Source organism: Hyposmocoma kahamanoa, unplaced genomic scaffold (assembly GCF_003589595.1).
Source record: "Hyposmocoma kahamanoa isolate Upper Pololo Valley unplaced genomic scaffold, ASM358959v1 296, whole genome shotgun sequence".
NCBI classification, from domain to species: domain Eukaryota; kingdom Metazoa; phylum Arthropoda; class Insecta; order Lepidoptera; family Cosmopterigidae; genus Hyposmocoma; species Hyposmocoma kahamanoa.
Genome location: NW_020653780.1, coordinates 4,066,228 through 4,081,834, shown reverse-complemented (window position 1 = coordinate 4,081,834; position 15,607 = coordinate 4,066,228). Strand labels below are relative to the sequence as shown.

General features: G+C 34.7%; 2 protein-coding genes across 3 annotated transcripts in view; one reads left to right on the top strand and one right to left on the bottom strand.

The window, feature by feature from the left end:
* LOC113229279 overlaps positions 1-7,945 on the bottom strand; it is a 12,157-nt gene extending 4,212 nt beyond the window's left edge. For both annotated transcript variants that reach the window (XM_026462822.1, XM_026462823.1), the window contains exons 1-4: positions 7,915-7,945; positions 7,689-7,796; positions 1,804-1,977; positions 858-925 (exon numbers count right to left, since the gene is read on the bottom strand). In XM_026462822.1, the coding sequence (XP_026318607.1) occupies positions 858-925; positions 1,804-1,977; positions 7,689-7,796; positions 7,915-7,930 (366 nt within the window). In that variant the 5' untranslated portion in view covers positions 7,931-7,945. The remainder of the gene's footprint in view (positions 1-857; positions 926-1,803; positions 1,978-7,688; positions 7,797-7,914) is intronic.
* Positions 7,946-10,651: 2,706 nt separating this feature from the next.
* The window catches only part of LOC113229238 (protein unc-80 homolog), an 81,445-nt gene continuing 76,489 nt past the window's right edge, over positions 10,652-15,607 (top strand). Inside the window, exons 1-3 of the mRNA XM_026462764.1 lie at positions 10,652-10,792; positions 14,134-14,279; positions 14,976-15,141. Of these exons, the coding sequence (XP_026318549.1) occupies positions 10,652-10,792; positions 14,134-14,279; positions 14,976-15,141 (453 nt within the window). The remainder of the gene's footprint in view (positions 10,793-14,133; positions 14,280-14,975; positions 15,142-15,607) is intronic.

Sequence of the window (15,607 nt, the reverse complement as noted above, 5' to 3'; positions counted from 1 at the left end):
TTTCTATTGTTATTGTGATTTCAAGCATAATTTCTAAAATTTGATAGATATGGTGACATCGCTAGTGTAAATACAATGTAGTATCTATGCATTTTAATGCCTACCTGGGATGATGAAATTTAGCAAATTTTATAAGTGCGTAGCGAAAAACACACAACCCTCTCATACGACTAAACGCGGGGTTCTACGGGGGCGCCCACGGGACTCGAATCTTGTCGAACGTTAACGAAGATATAGGAGTGCCGTTTGCACAAATACGAGCATTGGGAAAGTCCAGTTTAACACCGCTCTCATTACCCGCGGGCTCCCAATACCCCACGTTCCCCTACTTTGGAACGTTCTTATCGTAAGCGGCATGAACTGGATTTAAATTTTAAGTGTAAAGTTTGACGTGCTCTTGACCCTGTAAGTGAAGGAGCAGCAACGTGGTACTGTTATAAACAACAATTTAGATTATATAGTACGCATAGATATAAGTTTTACTATAGATAAGGCTTCTTCAGGCTGATTTTCTTAAATTACGTACCCTTAAATTCGTATGATACTGTGAATTTTCACGTCATTTATTATAATTTGTGTAGGTATAATTTAGATTTTTTTTGTGAAATAACTCCAACGCGTTGAATAAATATTTCTATGTGTTGGATCTTTGTTAATAATCATAACAAAACTTGTGTGAGTAAGTTTATGACTTGATTACGGAGTAAAATAACCGATTTGTTTGTTGTTTCGAAATTAACCCGTTTTTCACTTTCATGTTTTTGGTGGACATAGGATTACAATAAAAAATATTTTGCGTTTCAGTTTGTGGGTAGTCCTGTTTGTGATCTCTTATATAAATGTATAACGTAACTTACGACTTCGAATTCTCCATCGCCTTGACCCATGTATATGCTAGTTTCAAGTTTCGGTTTGATGGATTCTTCTGTAATTATTTCAATTTTAGAGATATAATACACAAACGAACTCTGCTAGATTTCTGACTTATTTTTTTTTTTTTACATAATGCTGTAAAAAGTAGTTCGATTCTTAGGGTCGTATACTAGAACTCTACTCAATGCTCAAGTCAGGATTGCAATTGAAACACAAGCACTGGAAATACGACCCTAATGGCAGGGACTTGAGTATGATTTCGAGTGCTTTAAACCATACTCAAATCCTAACTTGAGCATTGAGTAGAGTTCTAGAATACGACTCTTAGACTGCAGTATACCATTGATATTTTTAAATCAATACATGTTGTAGTTTAATTCACTGAATTGTTACTTACGTACTTTAATAGTAAAACTTCCTGATAAAAATTATATACCGATACTTGGGGAAAAAAATGTGTAAATACCAAACTATACACAAAGTTAACAAGATTAGTGAAAAATAACATTTCTTTTTCACTTGCAAAAACGTTAATAGTTTTAGTTCACATCCTTTTCATTTTATAGCCGTGACTACGTAAAAAAGTTATTTTACGTAAGTAAAAAAACCTTTTTTGGTGCAGAACTAAATTTTGAGTAAACATCTTATGCAAACTGTAGAAGGAGTATGAAAATTGAGCCCAATTACATACAGAACTCATTTTTTGTTAAGCAATTTCTTTCCCAAAATATAAGACGGCTTTCCAGCAGTGAAATTTCCATGAAATGAGAATTTATGTATGTACTAATAAAATATTAAGATTAAACCAATTGCGTGGGAAAAATCCCGATAAAATATTAAGCTTCATGTGGGAATTGAAAGTTTTAGAGAAAACGACATGTCAAAGCCACAAGATGTTTGGTATCGGGTTCATAGCCACCGTGTACTTACCGGCTAATATTTTCTGTGGAGTTGAAGTAGCGACATTGCTATTATGGTCTGCACAATTGTCCAAAGCCTCGTGGTCCCCCTTTGATGTGATCATAGATATTTCATCGTGTGCTGTAGCCCCGAGTTCCTCATTTTGTCGGTTTTTCAGCATCGAAAGGTAGTCCCAGGGTTGTCCTAATTATTTTACAATATTAAGTTTATTGCATACCACCGTGTTTTATTACCATGATTTTTTTTTTGTTGAATTACTCCACTAGTTTGTTGTAATTATTAATACAAATATCGAACGCTACGACAAAAAAGTCGTTAAAACTAAAAACAAAGATCTGCAACAAGCACATAAAGAAATTCCTAAGGTCTGCGGGTTCGTTTAAACTCAGATGGAGAGAGTCAGCCATACCGTGGTATGGTATGGCGTGAACGCTGGTAGGATTGAAGGAATTATTCTTTGTGTCCGATCTTTGTATTAATAATAACGTTATTGCAAATTTTACAAAACATTCGTTACTAAAGATAATAATGTTAAAAAAAAAATCATCTACTATTAGAACATCGTGATGCTTTTAACGACTTCGGTAAGAAGTCCTGGTGGAATCAATTACCTAACCTTTTGCCCCGTTCTGGATAGCTAATGCCACTGGAGTTATTTCGTGACTCTTCTATTTTTAGTAATGATACAAAAATATTGTTATCATCGAAGAAAAATTTCATATTTTCAACAAGTACTTTACGATAAATGTAAATGACGTTCAGTCGTCCAGAATCACAGAAGAAAAAAAACAATAGAAGTGCCTAAAGCCTCGATTACTATCGGAACCGATGTGGCCAAAACTCTCACATTCTTAATTTGAAACACAACAAAATCTTGACATTGATTGGTCGTAGTTTCAAATTTAAAAAGAAATAAATTCTAGACTGTTAATATAATTTAAACTTTACACTGTTGGCATATCGTTGATAGTTCAATACCATCAACACCTACTATAGCAAGTTACGACGTTTTGATATTATATTGAATGAATTATTATTAATAAATTTCAATCAATGTGCTGCCGTGCCATCTAGCGCTTAATTTCTGAACGACGACGAATTGGAGTTACTAATTTAGTTCTCCAAAAAAGAATCGACCATATTGCAGATGTATAAGGTTTACTTTCGTTTCTTGTAACAAAAAAAATATTGATAAATAGAAAATTGAAAATTGATTAAAATAAGAATACTTTCCGATGATATGAAAAGGGTAATATTTTGGGTGCTGCTATCATTTTTGCTCTTCAAAACAACGCAATAAGGCATTTTCTATGATTTTAGAGAATTTACACGAAAGAATGACACAAGCATACCATATTAAAAACGCCTTGAATTGGAGAATAGCAAAATCAACCATTAAAATAATTGCTCCTTATAATAAAATTTAGGCGCTATTCATAAAAATAAATTTGCATGCGTGACAACCACCCTTAGAGGTAGATGATTTTCTTCAAAAATAAATGGGTCCACTATGGAGGTACCCTCTTTCCAACAAAATCAGAATCATGAAAATCGGTTCACAAATACCGGAGTTATCGCGTAACATACATACCGAAAAAAACATACAGTCGAATTGAAAATCTCCTCCTTTTTTTGAAGTCGATTAAAAATGGCCTTGAGCTCAGATGGGTCTTTCGAGATGTTCGAGACCTATTCGTAGACGCCCGTTTCCATATTTGCATAACACAAATTTGTACCTTAATAATGGGAAAATAGAGATGAATAAGCTGTAGGCGAAAAACATACGCTTCGACTCTGCGCCAGTGTGAGTTGAGCCTAAGTGTAATTTTATGTAATTTTAATAACTTTTGGCGATGAAGCAACATGCAAGACGACTATTTAAAGCTGGTTTGCAAAATTCAAACGCGGTCGTGTGACGAATCTCAGTGACGAATTTCGTGATGGTCGCTTGTGTGGACGAGCTGTGAACAACAAATACATCGAAGTTTTGCGCCGTACGATGAAAACAGACAGGCATGTGACATACCATGAGATTCGGGCATCTTTAGGCATAGGCATGAGTCAAATACAATCAATACTATACAAACATTTGGGTGTGAAAAAGCTGTGCTCTCGATGGATCCCACACAATTTGATTGAGGCTCAAAAAACGGACCGCGTCACTTGGTGCAACGCCATGCTCACCGGACTCAACGAAGGGGCGTCAAATTTGGTGTGGGACGTAGTAACAGGTGACGAAACATGGATTTACGATTCCAAAACAAAGCAGCTATCGAGCGTATGGGTCTTTTGAGATGAGCCGAAACCAACCAAAGTGGCGCGCGTGCAAAGTGCCTCTAAGCGGATGATTGCTTCTTTTTTTAATAAAACTGGACACGTGGCTACTGTTGCTTAGGAGAATCGTTGTACCGTGAATAGTGATTGGTACACGACATTTTGTTTGCCGCAAGTTATTGACAAACTCCGTAAAAATAACCGTAAACGCCGTATCATCTTGCACCGCGATAATACATACCAGTTCTCACACGGCCAGACAGACAAATGAATTTTTGAAGGTGAACAACGGTGACCTTATGAGCCATCCCGCGTACAATCCCGACCTGGCAACTTGCGAATTTTTTTATTTCCAAATGTGAAGAACCAGTTACGCGGTCAACGATTTTCATCACCTGAAGAGGCTGTCGAAGAGTATGAAAAATATGTTTCAGAGATTGTCACGAAGGAGTGGGATAAATGTTTTCAAAATTAACTCATTCGTATGAAAAAAATGCATTAACGCTAACGGACAATATTTTGAGAAGCAATAAATACATTTCTGATCATTTATAGTATTTTTTTCTTATTCAATCCGGAAACTTACAGTGCGGCCCACGTATATTAAAACAATTACTTCAAATAAAAATGTAATGGGGCTTACCTCTTACCGAAAACACCCGTAAAATTATATTGAATACTTTGTGAAAACTTACAGCTCGCATACCTAGTGATAACGTGTATGTGGGAAGTAATACGTGTCAGGCTATGATATTCAGCACTGTAAACTCTTAAGTAGCGTGTATTGTGTGTGTATTGAGATATGCAGAGGCGCGAAATGATTACTCGCGTGGTTATACCCAACTGAGGAGAGTTCGATATTACAGCGGAATTAAATTGAGGTGCTCATTAGAAAAATGTGAAAAAAAAAGAATACGTAACTTTTACAGATTATATTATTTGTTTGCAACTCTTGTATTAAGTCTATGTGTGTATGAATAGAATATGATAAAATTGAAATGGAATAGCAGTTACATTTTAGTTGCATTATTGAAAACGTATTCGTATGATACTACGACAATATAAATATTTCATAAAATTTTGTGTATTTACAGAAATACACAACATTTTTTGAGGGATAACTTAACTTAACCCGTTATGCACTAGCGTTGCCATATGGCAACACGGTATCCAAAAAATAAAGATGATATGAAACTACAACTTTTATTATTTATTTCGTTTTAATGTGTATCCAAGCACATTTACGAATTTAAGAAAAATAATGTTACTTTAATTTTTTTATTATTTTGTCGGTATATAAAACTTTGTTGAGGAGGGTACCCTTGATCACATTTTCTTTGAATGTCCTAAATTGACTTCCTCCTTGTATGACCTCCTTCCTTCTTCCATTCCTCGTCCTTTTAACCTTAAATCTCTCCTTCTATAAGTGTACTCACCCTTTATTAACATTTTGTGTGATTTTATACGCTCTAATAATATAATACTTTTTTTAGTCCGTTGTTTGCCCATGATTGTTTTTTTACCCCAGGTATGATCTCCACAACAGCATACCGTCGAAAAGACTCATCTAAAAATAAATACCTTGCTAGTACCGAAACGTTGACGTTATTGAACAATATTAACTGACAACATTAATCAAAACTGACACTGGCCTAAGCCTAGTGACCGCCATTAAGGGAATAGAATAGAATAAAACTTTGTTGGAAAAGTCAGATTGAGAAGTAAGATTTTCTTTTATTATTAATATGTTAAAGTGTTATAATTTATGAACATATTATTTTTGTCACCTTTGACTTATAGTAGCGTAAGAAATAAAAACAGAATTGTTAAAAATTACATGCATTACTACAGTTTCATTACCGTTGCCATTTGGCAACGCTAGTCCGTATGAAGTACATTTTTTCACAAATTTACACTTGTTATCGTTTGAGTTTGACTTTGGCTGACGTAGTCGATTAACTTGAAACAGTGAAATGTCCACATTCCTGACGTGTACATAGAACCATAGGACGTAGCGGAATTTACCGGCCAACATTCTGCGAGTGAAGACGAGGACCCTACCTACATGGAAACCCTATCAGGTCGACATTTTCGCGCGCCGGTCGAGCTTCGAGTTACATCTCCGGAGCCGGTGGGTACCTCCGAACCTCCCAATAAAAAACGCAAAATCTCTGATCATGCTTGAAAAAACCAATTTCCTACTTGACCCCAAAATCATATATCATGAGCTTAAGTACTTTCTAGTCATTTTAGTAGTATCAATGTACAATAAGTTACTTAGTAAAAAACCCTTATTGCTACGGGTGATGATATATTATACATAAATAGTATAAAAAATACAGGATCGGGATTCGCGGTAAAAAATGGTCGTGGCCGATGTTCACGTGGTTCATAGATGTAAATAAGATAAATAACTTTTGGATTTTGATGAAGATGTCTGGCAAAAATGTATCATAGTTAGATTTTCGGAAAGAAATCGCTAAAACTTATTTGAAGAATATGGTACTACACCAGAGATTGGAGGACGTCTTTTTTGGAGAAAAGTTTTGCCAGGGGTGCGATATAATGGTGAAAATCATTCCATCAAACAAACAGAGAAGAAAAGAAGATGTACGGGAGAGGGTTACAAAACAATAAGTGGACTAATTTGTACTAAATGTAATATGGGTTTATGTCCCAAATGTCTTGAAATATACAATTTTTTTGCTGCCATTACATGCTTTTTATTTATTAGCCAACTGCTGCTAAGACATACGTAATTTGTATGGATGTAATGTTTGTATGGAGCTAGGCTGCCATCTACTACAAACAATGACTAAGTAGTAGACCAACCTATACTAGAATTAGATATTTTGTATCCACTTTGGCCTAGTATTGCCATATTATGGCAACAAGTCAAAACTCAAAAACGCCAAAAAAAAAATTTCTTTTTCATATTTTTTACACACTCAAAATAACAAATTTAGCCTGATTTTAAAATTCCAAGAAAATCTGTAAACATTTAAAACTCTGTCTCTAATGGAAATGAAAACTACACAACGACCTCCTTAGCATACACACAGGGGGAAAGACGGGAAGACTGATCGAAAGGCAGATGGACAGATCAACTGATGGACGAAAGGCGGACAAACGACTATACAGACTTACAAAGAAATAGTAAGTGTTTGACTACGTAAACTCAATCCAAAAAGCGCAAGCGCATTGGGCTAGCTTGTCTATTTAATCAGTACAGAGTAGTAAAAAAACCGACCTGAAAAGTTCGTGAAATTACATCTATTTGCCTAATTTTACCGGAAAGTGCACGAAACTTGATTCATCTTCTAGTTAGTCACCCTTAGAGGTGGAATATTTTTTCAAATTTAAATGGGACCACTTCCGAGGTAACCTCTTTCCAACAAAAAAAGAATCATCAAAATCGGTTCATAAATGCTGGAGTTATCGCGAACATACATACAAAAAAAGACAGTCAAATTGAGAACCTCCATTTTTTTGAAGTCGGTTAAAAATACATTCGAATTGCGAACTTCCTTTATTTGAAATCGGTTAAAAAGTATATGCCGGTTAGGGATTGGAAGTGGTGAGTCTTATTCCTCATATTTTGTATCGTCTATTTACAATACCTGATTCGTGAGCTGCGACTGCAATAACGTAGGCTTCGTCTAGGACCTGTCCTACAAGATGCACGGCGAGGAGGGCAGCAACGCGAGGGTCGAATGACTCTCCATCATCTACGGAAGGCATCTTCATTAATTTCATCAACAACTTACCACAACGGCCAATTTCACCCACCCACCTAAAAGTAAAGGTCGGAAAACCGAAATAGTAAATCAAGATCTGAGAACACACCTTCCCTATTTGTCATCTTGTCTGTTTTCTTTATGACGTTTTTTATCATTTTTCGTTAATATATACCGTCACGGCCAGTGTGAAAAGAGATTCATTTTTAATGACAAAATTGTTTCACACTTTTTATAGCCTACAAAAGAGGCTTTCCTTTTGTCCTATTTAATCCAATACTAAATGAATGGAAACTTTTTAGTGTTTCTTTTCTGATAGGATATACAAATTTTATTTTTTAATTAGATTATGTGGCACAAAAAAATATTGTATAATATGATATAATTATGTATAATATAATATAATAAAAAATATAATATGAAATTAGGATAGCATAATTTGGCAAATAATAGAATAATGATTTAAACAGTATACCATGATTCATATCATATGTAAAATGTAAACTGGCCTTGCAGACAGAACGTTAAATTTTATTGTACACTAAAATAGAAGAAAAGAGACTTTAATGCTCAGAAATAGAGCGCTAGAAATATTCGCTTCGCCACATATTTCGTCGCATATCCCATAGTTAGCTACATTGGTATATAACAATCTATAAAATGGAAACTGTTTAGTGCTGCCACTCCCAGATGCTCTATTTATAAAGTAAATTGCCTAGCACTAAGCAATCGTAAACATGATTGATATCCATCAATCTTATTAAGTAATTCAACTATAGTAGAAATTAATGTTTATTTGTACACAAGTGAGTATTCGCAGTTGTATAGTTTTTTGTATTGCAAATAATGTTTATGAATTCTTTTATATTGCAGCTGGTAATTATCGCAATCATGACAATAAACAACTTTATAATAGTCTTTCACTGAGTTCACTGACTAAAAACATCGAGTATATAACCAGAAATAGAGACGAAATAAGGGCCATACATTCATGGTAACACATTAGCGATACAGCTCTTATAAATATCAACGTATCTCGTTTGCACTGAAATATAGATAGGCCAACTACTGACCTGTGTGTACGTCTCCATATATTCCAAAAAATATTCTGTATTTATTGTAATAAAGATAATATCTCTAACAATGCCGTGCTGTTCTATTCGGTGATGTGGGAAAAGCAGCAAGACATCTAATTACAAAACAAACGGAGTCACATTTCATCGGTAATTAAATATTAAATATGTAACTTTGCAATTTTCGTCCATTATAATAACGCTCAAGTTAACTGGTCGATTTGAAATGAAACAGTTGACGACAACCTTTGACAACACCCATCAATTGTTTCGAACTCGGGCTGGCCAATCGGAGCGCAAATGTCACAGTAATGATATGGCAGAATAGTTTTCAAACAAATTAAATGACATTTCGTCTCTATTTCTGGTTATATACTCGATGACTAAAAATTTCCGTCACCTGCACTCACAGAAACCTATAGATTTCTGTCTGTACTTTATTTTGTTATTTTCTTTATGTAGAACCTAGTACGGATGTAAAAATTTTTTTTCACAGTTTTTGTTGTAATCTATAGGATCATCATCATATCTCATTCATCATCAGACTTTACATTCTAATAATTCTCGAACAATTAAAATATTAGCCAAACGACCAGTTTACTCCAAAACTAATCATGACCTAGTTTTCCAGATGCTGAAGCCTATCCGGCGCCATTTTGACGTTACCCTGACAACGAGTGGCTGCGGCTTCCAGTCGCACAGTCTGCGCATACAGATCAATGAAGTCTTTATAGGGCTACCCTATAAAGATTTTACAGCAATTAATAAATAATTTTGGCAATTAATGAGGGTAACCTTCCGTACCTCTTCGTCATCATATGACGTAGTTTAATGTGGAAACACATTTTTAAACAATTTTCGTTTGTTTGGGATCGACTCTATCTATAGTCTAGTTACAACTCATATAAACCTCTATTAATACGTACAAGTTCCAGCGAGAGCAACAAGAAACAATTCAAAATGTATATGATCTTATAAATCATTTCTATGCAACCTTTTTTCATATTTGATAAATAACTTTATTATTTTAATTTACGAATATGATTGTCAGACACAAATAAAAAGTTATTGAATTGCTGCACCCTTCATACAAAATTGTCAACCCTATTAGCAGAGTGCGCGAAGGTTCACTTCGTGCCAAGCCTTCCTCTAGCTACGCGTCTGTTTCGTCTTATCATAATTTTATCACGCCGCGTTTTTTACCTTACAATCCATCCTGTGTTGAAATGTAAATTGTGCTTTTGAAAATGATTACAAGTCATCTCTGCATTATTTTCTGTGCTAATGGACGTCTATTGGTGTAGGTAAGTCAGTTAATTCATCAACGGTTGAGACGTCTTTTATTTTACTTAGGACTATGTAAAAGCTAAGTAATATACCAATGTTCGATAAAAAATAAATAATAATTGTAAGATAAATCTTCAGTTATTTACAAGACGTACTAGTATAGACACCGTGATATCTCTTTATTTGTATATCCAAAAAAAGCGTATCAGCTATTAAGGACATGTATATTTTCGTACACGAAAATATATGAAATACTTGCGATCAAATACCTCGAAACAACTCTACTTTCACACGCCTATTTAAATCTCGATTTGTTGTAGTGCTTTATCAATATTTAATAAGTGCATAACTTTATGTCGTTGCCTTGAATTTCTTTTATTCGAAAAGCTGTTTTACATCTGATATCCATATACTGAAATGATCTTATAAGATGATTGATATACTCGTAGCACTAAATACGTTTTGTATGATCAGGTTTCATTCAAGATGTTGCAGCTGAAAGAAATAGCGGAAGAGGATCCCAACAAGGATGAAGTGGTGCCAATCCCCGTTCAGATCTTCCTCTGGAGACAGTCAACGCCTTTCGTTCGACCTCGACTTGGAAAAGTTCACGATGCCGCTTGCATGGTAAGTAACTAATTATAATTAATATCAAATACTTTCGACTGCATTCTTTCTACACAAAACTTGTTTGCTGCAAACATGATGCTTGTAGTAATATTTTGTCATGGTGTGTACCTCACGAATAATAATCAACGCTACGCTTTTCTTTTATGCAGTTCTGTCAACGAGCACCGGGACATCATGTAAGTAATCATCATACACATACACTTCATTTTAATTAAGTTGGTGGGTAGTACAGATAGTACATCGCCCCAAGATACCTGACTCTATACATAGGGCGCACTATAAGTTTCCGGAACAGGCCACTTATATAAACAACATTTAAAAAGTAATTACAACATTTGAAAATGGAACAATTTGGCTGTAGAATATAGTTTGTTTCATCTGACTGTCACTTGTTTTTACATTGTGGCGTCATTTTAGAAATTGGTTGTCTACATAACCATGGATTTAACATGGATTTTCTATGACTTTAAGTGTAATTTAACAGCTCAGCGGAGCTTCGCTCGGCTTCAAACTGCTTTTGGCGATGAAGCACCATGCAATACGACTATTTATAGCTGGTTTGCAGAATTCAAACGCGGTCGTGTGAATCTCGATGTCCACTGCTGTGAACAACAAAAACATCAATGCTGTGTGCCGTATGATCAAAACAGACAGGCATGTGACATACCGTGAGATTCGGGCATCTTTAGGCATAGGCATGAGTCAAATACAATATATACTACACAGTCGGTGGATCCCACGCAATTTGACTGAAGCTCAAGAAGCGGATCGCGTCACTTGATGCAATCCCATGCTTACCAGATTCAACGAAGGGGCGTCAAACGTGGTGTGGGACATAGTAACAGATGACGAAATATGGATTTATAGTTACGATCCCAAAACAAAGCAGCAATCGAGCGTATGGGTCTTTAGAGATGAGCCGAAACCAACCAAAGTGACGCGCGTGCAAAGTGCCTCTAAGCAGATGATTGCTTCTTTTTTGTAATAAAACTGGACACGTGGCTGCTGTTGCTTTGGAGAATCGTTGTACCGTGAATAGTGATTCGTACACGACACTTCTTTGCCGAAAGTTATTGACAAACTCCGTAAAAATAACCGATAATGCCAGTTCTCACATGGCCAGACAGACAAATGAATTTTTGAAGGTGAACAACATTGACTTTATCCCGCGTGACGAGCACCTTGTTACTTTTATTTGTTCCAAAACTTAAGAACCAGTTACGCGGTCAACGATTTTCATCACCTGAAGAGGCTGTCGAAGAGTATGAAAAATATGTTTCAGAGATTGTCACGGAGGAGTGACATAAATGTTTTCAAAATTGGTTCATTCGTAGGAAAAAGTTCATTAACGCTAACGTATAATATTTTGAGAAACAATAAATTCATTTCTGACCATTTATGGTATGTTTTACTTATTCATTCCGGAAACTTATAGTACGCCTCACGTAAACGACCTTTTGGTTCAGAGCATAAGTGTGAAGGAAAGTGTTAAACAAACTTAATCTTTAAATTGCGAGTAGAAAAATTTATTTCGTATATTTTCCTGACTTTTGTTAATGAAATGTAAGTAGTTTTGGTTAAATTAAAATGAACATTTTTAACTCCAACGTTTTTCTTTTACTATAATGTTAAAATTCCTTTCCTGTTGAATGTGTGAGTTGCCCTCAGAACCAAAAGGTCTATCAGAAGGCAAACCTTTGGGGCACCGACTGTAACCTTCTATTTACTTCGAATTGTCTCTTTCTTTTTTGATATTGGTAAATAACAAGAAGCTAAAATCTTATTACAAAGTTTCTCATCAGCGTTATCGAAGTACTTTATGTCGGCAAGTTTGCCAACCTGAAACGTCTCTAAGGTCTACTACGAGTATATAAGGTTACAGTTTGTTGCAGAATATTTGTAAAGGCATTATTTTCGTAACACAGAGCCGAGTTATTTTCATTAATATCAGCTGAAACAGTTCGCAGTTCGTACACATTTATTTCCCGTTGGTTTATTGATAATGATAATTTTATATTAATCCGAAGTAAAATTCGCAAATGTGAGTCCCTACGTACTTGTACACGTATGTATGTACACACGCCAGCACATCAAGCTACAGATTGACGTATCTTGTTCCATTGCAATGGAGGCGATTTTCGAGTGAAAATGTGTAGTCTGATGTGCCGTTGTCCGTACATTAGTGTGGCTTTAATACAATCGTTTCAATAAGGAATTACTGAAACATGTACTTGTCCGTCTGGACAAAAATATATTTATGTATGAAAGTACAGAGCGTAAAGAGCACGTTAAGCTTGACACTTAAGACTTAAATCCAAATCTACGCCGCTTACGATAAGTGTCAAGAGCACATCAAGCTTGACACTTGGTACTTTGGACCGTTCTTATCGTAAGCTGCATAGAGTTGGATTTAAGTCTTAAGTGTCAAGATTGTCACTTGAGCATTATTCCACTTTTGATACCAACTTTTTGAGTAGGTACCTAATTTAATTAGTTTTAAACTTATTATCCGAGATCTCGACTGTATGAAGTTGTTAACGACTTCACGCAATAACTGCAAACATACAGTCAATCTGTTAACTGCACAACTGTTTTGTGCATAGGTGTGTCGGTTACCACGAGGCGCACGATTTGTTCGTGCCGTCACTAGGCATTATAAAAATAAAAGATTATCCTAAAACAGTTTATAAAAATATCATCTTTTTCAACCTTGTACTTTTACAAAAATATCACCTTGTATATACGTACTTCAAATTTACTTAGCATTGTGTGATCTTAAACCGAAAAGACAATAAATCGCGTATATGAACTCTGGTATTGTTAAGCGTTTTTTTATTATTTAAGATAATGGATTTTTTTCTATTCGGCTAAATATGGCCACTATTTCCCATCTGTCAATGTCACGAAATTTGTCTGACGTTTTTTCCAACAACTGTCATTAAACTTTGTTTACAAACATGGAACATATTTTGATAATTCGTCAATGATCTTATAATATTTTATATTATGGTGTTCTTTAACTTCGCTTTTTTCTTCAAATGGACATTGGTGATGGCGTCAGTTTTAACCCTGATATTGGCAGAATCATCCTTGGAAATCGATAGAGCCATCATAAAGAAATTGAACTTGGAACATAGAACATGCTTAGAATTATCGTTCTTTTAAATTAAATGAAATAATCAAACGTTTTAATTCCTCATGCCTACCTTTTAGGAAGTCAAAGAAGCTTGCAAGGTATGTTTTACAACGAAGTTTATATTTAACAAATTTTACAATGAAATTTCGTGGAGTTTTAAAACCGTATTATTTTGGTAACCTTTAATGAATCATATTTGCAGTCTTTCGAGAAGGTGTTAGTACAAGATCTTCGGTTTGGTCTTTCTGCGAGTCTCTCTGAAGCAATAGAGGCAATTCCACGATGGAGGCTTATTCAGGCTTCCTTTCCACACGTCATGCATGCACTGGCGGCTTTGTTGCACAACAGGTGAATATAAAAAAAACTTCTTTAATAAAAACTTCGTATTTGATGTACCACCTACATGTAGTTCATTGCACTCAGTGATTTTTAAAAATTGTCTTAGAATTGTTCAAAAATGTTTATTCTTAAGTTATCTCTACATTATGTGTGAGTAATCATGTACTATGTATTCTTTACTCAATAATAAGAAATTTCATTTATATTTGCAAAACTGACAAAACTGGAAGAATATGTAAGAAATTTAAAATAAAATTAAGATTAAATTTATTTTTAAACATGTATAATTCTGCAATAAAAACAGTCTTAAAATTATAAGTTACTGTAATTTTTATTATTGTATAAAATGCAGACTTCTCGTTTCTTTATTTTTTATTTTATTTTATTTGATGACCTCTGTGGGCGAGTGTTTTGCAAACTGGTTTGCATGTGATGCCCCATGTGTGATCCCCGGCCGGGTTGGTACAAAAAAATTAACTTTTCTATATTGTCTCGAGTCTGGGTGTTTGTGGTACAGTCATAGTTTCCGATTTCCACAACACAAGTGCTTTAGTTACTTTGTGGTCATAGGAACAGGTGATGTAGTCTAATATTTATTTTCTATTTTATCTACATAAACACTTCTGGCACAAATAAATTAATATGATACTTTTTTTTGCTTGCATTTTAGCTTGTATTATTGCAATTTGTAAACTTATATTTCAGGATAAAAGACAACATGCAGTCCCTAGGAAATGTGGAAACAAAACTACTGTACACACTACATTGGATCCTATTAGATGCATCAGATGAATGTGCCGAGGCTGACTATGAAAGTGGTATCTTCTACTCAAACCCTTTCCACTACTTGTTTTCTGTACCTGCTATGACTGTAAGTTTAGGTTTAAAAATTTGTTCATTCAAAATTCTGAAATTCTTTGTTGAATAATTTGTTCCTTGCCTTAACTTCATAAAAATCAAAATACTTAACTGTTGTGTGCATAAATATTGTTATATATATTTATATAAATTCCTACAATTCAAGCAAAAATTGAATGTATTTTATTTTAAAATGATACTGTTAGAACCGCGGCACTTTGAGACCATCTTTCTCATCCGCTAATGTGACTTACAAAATGCGATTTTTTCTTTCGCATACAAGTTTTGAGAGTCTAGTTCTTAAATAAGGTGATGATGATACAAGTTTTATGAAAAAAATCAAATTTCTAGTATTATAACAGTGATAGTTGATAAGTGGTACATGACACTACTCAATATAGTACAAGACATAGTATTTTATTTCCTCTATGAAAAGCCATTTTTTATTAATTATCTAAGCAGATACAGTCAAGCTTGAC